Source organism: Aquarana catesbeiana, linkage group LG08 (genome assembly GCF_042186555.1).
Source record: "Aquarana catesbeiana isolate 2022-GZ linkage group LG08, ASM4218655v1, whole genome shotgun sequence".
Taxonomy (NCBI): domain Eukaryota; kingdom Metazoa; phylum Chordata; class Amphibia; order Anura; family Ranidae; genus Aquarana; species Aquarana catesbeiana.
In genome coordinates this window covers 283,155,045-283,165,726 of record NC_133331.1, presented here as the reverse complement: position 1 = coordinate 283,165,726, position 10,682 = coordinate 283,155,045, and the positions used below count along the sequence as shown (strand labels likewise).

The 10,682-nt window shown below is 46.6% G+C and overlaps 2 protein-coding genes across 2 annotated transcripts; one reads left to right on the top strand and one right to left on the bottom strand.

Moving 5' to 3' along the window:
• The first annotated feature begins 7,921 nt into the window (after positions 1-7,921).
• Positions 7,922-8,711, top strand: LOC141104646 (histone H1.01-like). Its single transcript, XM_073594309.1, has one exon. The coding sequence runs from the start codon at positions 7,954-7,956 to the stop codon at positions 8,599-8,601; it is 648 nt and encodes a 215-aa protein (XP_073450410.1). The 5' UTR covers positions 7,922-7,953; the 3' UTR covers positions 8,602-8,711.
• Positions 8,712-9,961: 1,250 nt separating this feature from the next.
• On the bottom strand, positions 9,962-10,409 carry LOC141104649 (histone H3). The gene has a single exon (XM_073594314.1). The coding sequence runs from the start codon at positions 10,374-10,376 to the stop codon at positions 9,966-9,968; it is 411 nt and encodes a 136-aa protein (XP_073450415.1). The 5' UTR covers positions 10,377-10,409; the 3' UTR covers positions 9,962-9,965.
• Positions 10,410-10,682: the final 273 nt, after the last annotated feature.

Genomic DNA, 10,682 nt, shown 5'->3' with positions numbered 1-10,682 from the left:
TTCATTGTTGGTTGGAGGGTGGATGCTGCTTACATTGGTGATTAGTGGTGGTCAGAATGCAACTGCTGCAACAGTGGTCTCCAAACTGTGGCCTTGCAGCCCTTTGCTTACTTTTCTATGGCCCTTGTGGCATAATCCCCCCCACTGTGAGTAACAGTGATGCATAGTTCTTGCTACTGACACCGGGGTACTAGGGTACTAGCCCTCTCACTGATACCAATGATGGGGCACTATTCCTCCCACTGACACCAATGATGAGTCACTATTCCTCCCACTGACACCAATGATGGGTCACTATTCCTCCCACTGACACTAATGATTGGTCACTATTCCTCCCACTGATACCAATAATGGGGCACTATTCCTCCCACTGACACCAATAATGGGGCACTATTCCTCCCACTGACACCAATGATGGGTCACTATTCCTCCCACTGACATCAATGATGGGTCACTGTTCCTCCCACTGACACCACACATATAGTGTAGGGGCATAATTCCTGTCACTGATGTTGGGTCACTATTGATCTCTTATTGAAAAGAATCAAGCAACCAATTGTATACACAAGTAAAAAACAAAACCATAGTACAAAACTTCAACAGAAATCAAAGGAATACACATCCATGTTCAGAATATATATATACAATATATACATAGTCCACTACCAAAACATTTTTAGAAAACTATTTACATAAAGCAGCAGAGAGGGCCTAAGAGGCACAACCCATTACCTATGTACGCAGCCTGGCAGTCAGGGAGGCTTTAAACCCCTCCACCTTCAACCAACCCCCCTGACCCCACTTGTCTCTCTCAAGCTCCCAAATCTTCCCCACCTCATGCAAAATGTCATACACCACCACCTCAACAGGAAGGATTTTATGCCGAGTGCTGACCTAACGCCGTGCATTCCGGGTGAAATAATGGACTACTAGGCTAATTTAAAAAAGTGTATCAAAACAAAAAACTCCACCAGTATTGAATGCTCCGTACACCCACTCAGCATAACCCAGCCTGGAGAGGAAAGGAAGACAGAGGGCCCGCCCTACCTGTTTGTACACCTCTATGTTAAAAGGGCAATGAAGCAGAAAATGGTCCATAGTCTCCTCCTCATCTGCACACTCCTCCCGAGGACAGCTACAATCCATCTCACTGCGGAATTTCAAATTGCCCCGAACATAGAGCCTCCCATGGAAGCACAATCAGGCCAGATCCCTAAATTTAAGGGGGGGGCTCTATCCAAATTAATCAGTCTTAACACTGCCCTCAAAACTGGGCCTGGGCAATCCCTTAAGGCCAGTGGGTCATGAAAGTCTGCGCTCAAGACTTAGCTCATAAGGACTTTCCTCTGAACTGATATCTTCAGCCGACAATCACCACTGCTGCAGTAACTTCAGACACAGAGCGACATAGGCTGGTAGCTGACCATGATGACCCCTTAGATTCTTAACTTGGCCACCTTCTTCCCAAAGTCGTAGAAAAGTCCTAAACCAAGATCTAAATATGCCTACACATCCAGGAGGTTCCACTGCAAGCATATTACCAATGTTCACCAACTTGAGAAAAAGCAGTGAAAAGAAAATAACTGGGTTGACCATATCTAAGCCACCCTCCCTCCTGGGTAGATAGGTGACATTCCTCTTGATGGGGTTCAGTCTCATCCCCCACAGCATCTGAAAGAATACACTTCTGACCCTAGCATAGAAAGACACTGGCAAGATGCAGACAAAGCTGACATACTGTACAAGAAGATCAGAATCAGGTAAGTCCTAATCAGATCAACCCTTTCCCTCAGAGATAACTTCCATCTCTTCCAGCTGACCACCTTAGTATTGGCAATGTCCAGTCTGCCTTCCTAGTTTTTGAGACCATAATCGCCGGGTCGAAATTCAATGCTTAATATCTTATTTTTTTTCTTGGGGCACTAGAAAGGTGTCCGGGAGATCAAACCCCTCACTTTCCTTTCCCATCTAGAAAACTTCACTCTTTCCCTGATTGAACAAGGGAAAAAAAGGGTGTACTATAACAGTAAACCTAGGTTGGACTCTAAAGGCATAGGAAACAACAAAGAGGTATGAGAATAAACACTATTTATTGAAAAATACACAACATGAATAGAACAGTACAGAAAAATTTAAAATCATGTATACTGATACATAATGTGCAGTGAGCCCTTGTGTATCTACGTGTTTCACCGTTAGGCTTCTTCAGGATACAGTCAAGGTTCTACAGATAGCAAATAACGAGAACGGACCTCATTGTCTTGCAGAGAGATAAGTCTCAATTATAAGTATCCAGAAACTGGTTCAGAGGGTACCATCCCACTGGAAACAGGTTCTACTACACCACCGTCAGGATCTATGCACAGATAGGTCAGGCCAGCTCAATCTGCTAGTAAGAGAGGAGCAGGAAAACCCAGACGGTTCCAGGGACAGGGGCAAAATAATGCGCAAAGAGTGTACCAAAGAGGGAGGGGAGCCAACTATGGGCTTCAAAGCCCACCAAGCATTGAGGCACCCATCAGTAAAATAGTCCAAATATGAGTCTGAGAGATTGTCCACAATGTGTAGCAAAATTTTAATATTTAGACAATGATGTATGGCCCCTGGGAGACAGCCTTGTGCTAGTAACAATAAAGAGAATGGACCTCACTGTCTGAAAATAGAACATATAGGTTTTAAAATGGTGATATACCACTGTACATTTAAAAATTGATTTTGTCAACAGGAAATAACCATAATGCAGGTGGATATATACAAGAAAAAAAAATGATAGATACATTTAAACAGACGGCCATACCTTGCAGAGAGATAAGTCTCAATTATAAGTATCCAGAAACTGGTTCAGAGGGTACCATCTGACAGGAAACAGGTTCTACTACACCACCGTCAGGATCTATGCACAGATAGGTCAGACCACAGTCACTCCTTTCGTAGCCCCACCATCATGAACGGAGGAATCCCCCAAACTATTTGCCCACAGTGTTGAGTACATGCTGATGGAGGATGTGCAGTGATTTGAAGGCTCCAATGTTGGTTCCCAGGTTGAGGAAGGGAGTAACGTGAGCCTAGAGAGAGGGGTGCCCAAGAAGGACTAGAAACTGGCAGTCATGTTCCCCCAGCCACAGCATACTGCCAAGTTTGTTCCAGTGACGAGGAGGGAGGGGATGATGAGGTCACTGACTCTACTTGGATGCCTGATAGAAGAGAGGAGGGGGAGGAGGAGGCACAACTCCAACGAAGCAGGATGTCCTCTAGGGGGCAGCTTATGGGCAGTCACCCTACTGCATCACACCGCAGAGCTCCACAGGTGCAGGGCGCTGCTGACTCCCCCCCGATTTTGAAAAGTTCCTTGGTGTGGGCCTTTTTTGACACGTGTGCAGCAGATCGTTGCTGTTTGCAACCTATGTCTAAAGCGGATCAAGCGTGGCCAGAACAGCAGCCGCTTGAGCACCACATGCTTGATCAGACATATAGAACTCGCTCAATATGCAATTGATCTACTGGCCTGTCCTGCATCCAGAGTTCTTTCTGAACGCACATTCAGTGCTGCTGGAGGGTTTGTAACAGATCATAGAGTGCGCCTGTCCACAGAGTCCGTTGATAGGCCCACATTCATAAAAATCAATCAGTCTTGGATCAGCAGCAGCTATCAAGCACCTGAAGCTGATGTAACTGATTGATTTTTCTAAGGATGTGGGATCCCTTGAAGACTGCCTATGCTGAGTGACTATCCTATTCCTCCTCAATCTTGATGATGCTAGCTTCCAACAATATTTTTGGTTTAGGGTGCCACCACCATGAAGGCACAGTTTTTCTGCCCCCGTTCCTGCGCCCAACAAGCGTAACTGTGAGGGGTTACAGAGTTGTGGCACCACCACTGCCTAAGGCCCAAATTTTCTGCCCCTGTTTAACAGGGGCATGTAATTACAATAATCAATATAATATTTCATAGAAGGGCCCGTTCCTGTGCCCAACTAGCGTAACTGTAAGGGGTTACAGTGTTGTGGCACCACTGCCTAAGGCCCAATTTTCTAAAGAGTATTTAGGGCAGGCCGTATAGTATATATACTTCTGTTCAGAGTATATAGTGACTGGGCCCCCCCATGCCATTTTTTTTTTTTTTTTATTTGGGTGCGGGGTTCCCCTTAATATCCATACCAGACCCAAAGATCCTTGTAATGGGCTGGGGGGACCTATACCGTTTTTCTCACTTATTTTCATGCATATTGCCAGGACCCGACAATACATTACAGCCGCAGCCAGTTTTGAATTACTTTTTTTTCCTTTAGAAATTTTATTTTGCTGTGGTATTGTTCTAAACATGGGAGATCTGTGCCACTTTAAGGGCATACTATAGACTAGGGATGAGCTTCGTGTTCGAGTCAAACCCATGTTCGGCTCGAACATCGTGTGTTTGGTCGTTCGCCAAATTACGAATGATATGCACAGTTCGCGTCAAATTCAAGTGGCGCGTCACGGCCCATAATTCACTGCGGCATCGCAGTGCATTGCTGGTTGATGATTGGCCAAGCATGCACTATGACCCACATGCTTGGCCAATCACAGCGCTGTGTGTACAGAGAGCCATAATTGGCCAAAGCCAATGAGGCTCTGGCCAATTATGGCTCAGGGGGTTTAGTACACGCCCCACACTATATAAGGCCGCCTGCACGTCGGCCCTTTGTAGTGTGTTCCGGCTTGAGAGAGAGAGATAGACAGAGAGAGAAACAGTGTCATTTGATTTAAGTTAGAAAGAGTAGGCAGGTCGAGTCAGTTAGCTGCACTTACAGTGTATTGTGTATATATATGCATCCCAGGTGTTATTTATATATATATATATATATACACACACACACACTTTATTTAGTTTAGCCAGATCCTGTTCTCATACTAATAATACTACAGGCAGGCAGTTGATTCTGCTAGCTGCAGCATAATCGGTATATATATATATATATATATATATATATACATCCCAGTTTTGTGCAGCTACATCTCACTGCAGGCCATTAGTATGTCTGGAAGGCCAACAAAGAGAGGCAGACAGTCACAAGCCAATAAAAGAGGGCAAGCAGGCTCTGTGTCTAGAGGCAACAGTGCTGGTCGTGGACATGGTGCATCCTCATCAGCATGTGGCCGTGGGACACGCTTGGCTTTTTTTTCAGCAGCTGGCCATGTTGAGCCGCAACATGTGGAAGACTTGGTCGAGTAGATGACCAAGCCGTCCTCATCCTCCTCTCTCACCCAGGCTCAGGGTACTTTGTCTGGCAAAGCACCTGCCAACGTGGCCTCTTCCCTTGACTCAATGGATGGAGGAGATGGGACTGAAGTAATGCCGCGTACACACGGTCGGACTTTTCGGATACAAAAGTCCGACAGCCCGTCCGACAGACTTTCGACGGACTTTTGGCGGACTTGCGGCAGACTTTCTAACGAACGGACTTGCCTACATACGATCACACAAAAGTCCGACGGATTTGTACGTGATGACGTACACCGGACTAAAATAAGGAAGTTGATTGCCAGTAGCCAATAGCTGCCCTAGCGTCGGTTTTTGTCCATCGGACTAGCATACAGACAAGCGGATTTTTCGACCGGACTCGAGTCCGTCGTAAAGATTTGAAACATGTTCCAAATCTAAAGTCCGTCAGATTTTCGACCAAAAAAGTCCCCTGCAGGTCCGATGAAGCCCACACACGGTCGAATTGTCCGCCGTATTTGGTCCGTCGGCGTCCGTCGGACTTTTGTAGACGAAAAGTCCGACCGTGTGTACGCGGCATTAGAGTATGTGGGATGGATGAGATTGGACTGGAGGAGGAATGGGATGGAGGAGATGGGAGTGGAGGAGGAATGGGATGGAGGAGATGGGACTGGAAAAGGAATGGGATGGAGGATATGGGACTGGAGGAGGAGGGGGGGACATGGGATGGAGGAAATGGAACTGGGGGAGGGTGTGGGATGGATCAGATGTGACTGGAGTAATAGTACATGGGATGAAGGAGATAAGACTGTGGGAGAATGGGGATGTGGGATGTAAGTGATGTGACTGGAGAAGGAAGAGGATGTGGGATCTAGGAGATGGGACTTGAGAAAGGAGTGCATGGGATGGAGGAGATGGGATTGCAGGAGGATGAGGAGGACATGGGATGGAGAAGGAGGAGGACATGGGATGGGCCTTTGTGGGATGGCCAGTGGGCAGATTTGGTGGGACAGACAGTGAGCGGCACTGGGAATTGTTGGTTGTCAGGCCCGGGGGGGGGGGGGGGGGCACAGGCCTAAAGCTGTATAAGGGGCCCAAACAAATTCTGCTGACTTCCCTGGATGGGGCACTATTCCTCCCATGGACACCAATGGTTGCACACTATTCATGAAACCAATAATAGGGCACTATTGTTTCCAATAACACCAATGATGGGACACTATTATTTACAGTGACCCCCAATAATGGGACACTATTCCTCCCACTAATACCAATGACGGAACACTATTTTCCCCGCTGATACCAATAATGGGGTACTATTCCTCTCAATGAAACCAATGATGGGACATTATTCCTCCCACTGACACAAATGATGGGACACTATTCATCCTACTGACACAAATGATGGGGCACTATTCCTCCAACTGACACCAATGATGGAGAGTTTTTCCCACTGACAATACCAATAGGGGCATAATTCCTGCCATTGACACCAATGATAGGTTTCTATTCCTTCTACTGACACCAATGATGAGTCACCATTCCTCTCACTGACACCACACATTTAGTGTAGGGACATAATTCCTTCCACAGAAACCAACGATGGGACACTATTCTTCCACTAACACCAACAATGCGCTGCCCACCCCTTCATAAAGTCTGCAGAATATTAAACTGAACCTTTGGGTAGAAAGTTGGGAGACCCCTGTCCTAGAAAGAAATCTATCACTACAAATGACCAAGATTTACTATCAAGATTTGACCCACCATAGACTATAATGGAATTTGACACAAAGTAATGATTACTGAACTTTGGGGGATATATATATATATATATATATATATATATATATATATATATATATATATATATATATATTTTTTTTTTTTTTTTTTTTTTTTTTTCTTCTTTATACAGTATATTTTCTGAGTAGGCTATATAGCTGTGTAGTGAAATGAGGCAATAATCTTACTCAGAGTATTTGAATGGCAATATATTTATCATTATGATTAATGAGCAAATAATGATACATCACCACCAGAATAAACTCCTTACTAGTCTGCTGTGTGCAGTGGCTACAAACTTACAGTTGTCATAATGAGGAAAGAATAATAAATAGTACATGAAATATGACATGTCCTCATCAGATGACACCTTTGTATCTCTAACAATCTCCCCCATCACATCACACAAGGATCTCAGGTCTCCGGCTGATGTTTTTGTTCCAGGCTCCTTCTACTCAGCTATAGATGAGCAGAGTTCTGCATTAGAGGGAAATGTTTCCTGATCTTCACTCTTCACTCATCTAATGTGAAGATGATTGTATTGGGAGATGTGAGAAGATTGTTTTCTGATGAGAATGTGTGTAGAAAAGCAGGTAGAAGGAAGAATGGGACACACACTCAGGAGGATGGATGTGTTTGCAGCCTCTGTGTTCAGCCTCCTGAGCAGATCATGAGAGCGGTAAGTGACAGATCGATAAGTGACAGTCCAGTGAGCAGATCGGGTCCCCGATGAAGATTGGACATCCTTCCGTTTCTTATTATAATCGTTTTTCTCTCTATCAGGGAAACACAACAAGAGAGAGAAGATTCCCCAACACTGGAGTAAAGTCAGTGGGCGTGTCTAACGTGTAACCAATAGCAGTGCAGAAGGCAAGTTCTATATCAACCAATAGTAGTGCAGAACGTCTCTATATAAGCCAGAGCACCACACACGATATTTATCTATTTTCAAAAGCTCGTTGAGAATCATGACGGAGACTGAGATCGCCCCATCCCCCGCTCCTCCAGCGGAGCCCGCCGCCAAGAAGAAGGCGACTAAGAAGGCGGCAGCCGGAGGAGCCAAGAAAGGCAGCAAGAAGCCGTCCGGTCCCAGCGTGTCCGACCTCATCGTCACAGCCGTGGCCGCTTCCAAGGAGCGCAGCGGGGTCTCCCTGGCCGCCCTCAAGAAGCTCCTGACCGCCGGAGGATACGATGTGGACAAGAACAACAGCCGCCTCAAGATCGCCATCAGGGCGCTGGTGACTAAGGGGAGCCTCGTCCAGGTCAAAGGACATGGAGCCTCCGGATCCTTCAAGATCAACAAGAAGCAGCAAGAGGGCGACAAGGCCAAGAAAGTCACCAAGAAGAAGCCATCGGCTGCGGCCAAGCCCAAGAAACCTGCGGCCGCCAAGAAGCCAGCCAAGTCCCCCAAGAAGAAAGTCCCCAGCAAAGCAGCCAAGAGCCCCAAGAAGGCCGCCAAGAAACCGGCAAAGGCTGCAGCTTCTCCCGCCAAGAAGGCGACAAAGAAGCCCAAAGCTGCAGCCAAGCCGAAAAAAGCCGCCAAGAGTCCGGCTAAGAAGGCGGCTAAACCCAAGACAGCAGCCAAGCCCAAGAAGGCCGCTCCGAAGAAGAAATAAAGGAAGGCGGCAGTAGCCGGAGAACTCCTTCATCTCCACCCCCCAAAGGCTCTTCTCAGAGCCACCTACCTTCTCCTAACAGAGTTACACCCACCTCCTAATAGAGCCACACCTACCTACCTACACCCACCTCCTCCTAACAGCCACACCCACCAGGGCCCGCATAGACTTTACACACAATCTAGATGAGATGATATGTTCCCATCACACGTACATTTATCTCTTGAAGGGAATCTCAGATTACATTTTATGACAAATCCCACAAATGATTACTAGAGATCCTGTAGATCGGAAATCCCTCCTGCTATAAAGGATCTTTTCAGGGGCCCCACCCCACACACATCTGTCATGTGCAGATAGGAGACCTGGAGGTCCCCGACAATTCCCGCACAGTCTGTGGGATCTCCCGGGGGAGGGGGACATTCACACTTCCTCTTTCTAGATGATCGTTCAGGATCTTCAATATTTCATGTGATCGGTATGAGGGAAATCATTGTACTGATCGGACATGTTAGAATGATCAGCAACAAGAACATTGTGTTATGAGGAGAATGGACTCTTCACTGTCATAGAATAGAATTCCATATTTTCACAACAGATAGTGATCTGTACAGTGAGTGTGCGAAACACCTTCCACTATCTGCTGATTGGCTGACATATCAAATAATTTGACGATTGGAATGATAAATGTACAACTGTCTCCAGGGTGCCAATAATTGTCTTCTGTAGATGATGAATGAAAAGAAATAAAGAGTGTAAGATGTGCTGATGGGAAGGTGTAACAATGTGATCGGTGTGAGAGAAGATTGGAGAAAGTTGTAGAATAGCAGAGGAGAGATTCCTGTGATAGATCGGGGAGAGGAAATCTCGTCTTCATACAGAAGAATGAATAGTGAGTGTGAGATTTCTTACTAGTCAGTTGTAGGATTTCTACACCGGAGCTGAGAAAGAGGTGATCCCGGGATCTGTGTACAGGAGGGGAGGAGATGACTTTGTATTTCTCTTGAACAGGTTTTCTTTCCCGATCTCCTGGTAATGATGAGGGAAGTCTAGAGATATGAAGAGAATCTTTCTAGGAAGGTGTCTTGTTCTCCTCTCCTATATATTGTATTGTGGTGAGAAGAGATCGGCACGAGAAAAGATCTCCTTCCTAGAGAAGTGTGAATTGTTACTTTGTAATCATCTTAGAAATGTTAGAGATGTGAGTGCGGTGTGATGGGGGGTGTAGAGATGTGGTGAGGAGTATTTGTAGGATGTAGTGGTGATGAGATAGTATGGAGCTCTTTGTGAGGAGGATGTGGTGGCTCTGAGAAGAGCCTTTGTATTGTGTGGGGGGGTGATGAGGATGTTGGTCGGGGGGTATATTAGGCCCTCTCTCCGCGGATGCGGCGTGCCAGCTGGATGTCTTTGGGCATGATGGTGACCCTCTTGGCATGGATGGCGCAGAGGTTGGTGTCCTCGAAGAGTCCTACGAGATAAGCCTCGGAGGCTTCCTGCAGAGCCATGACGGCGGAGCTCTGGAAGCGCAGGTCGGTCTTGAAGTCCTGGGCGATCTCTCGGACGAGGCGCTGGAAGGGCAGCTTGCGGATGAGCAGCTCGGTGGATTTCTGGTAGCGGCGGATCTCTCGGAGAGCCACGGTGCCGGGCCTGTAGCGGTGAGGCTTCTTGACTCCGCCGGTGGCCGGGGCGCTCTTGCGGGCGGCTTTGGTGGCCAGCTGCTTGCGGGGAGCTTTCCCTCCGGTGGACTTACGAGCGGTCTGCTTGGTTCTTGCCATGGCTGATCGATGCTTCCAATCTCCAGAAGAAACAAGTGTGAGAACACGGGCTGTGCGGCGTCTATTTATACACATCACTGCCTTCTGATTGGACAACTAACTCACGCCCCTTTTCATGATTGGTTTACTTTAAAAAAAAGCGGCATTTTTAAAATGCCCGCCAAGATCTGCCCGTTATCTGTGTTAGTAGAGTTACCTTCTTTGTGTGGGGTGGGGGAGGGGAGTTCCTCCACATCATACAAGATCTCCATATTACCAAAAAGAGAAAATATTATTCATACATATTTTTATAATCACAGATTAGAG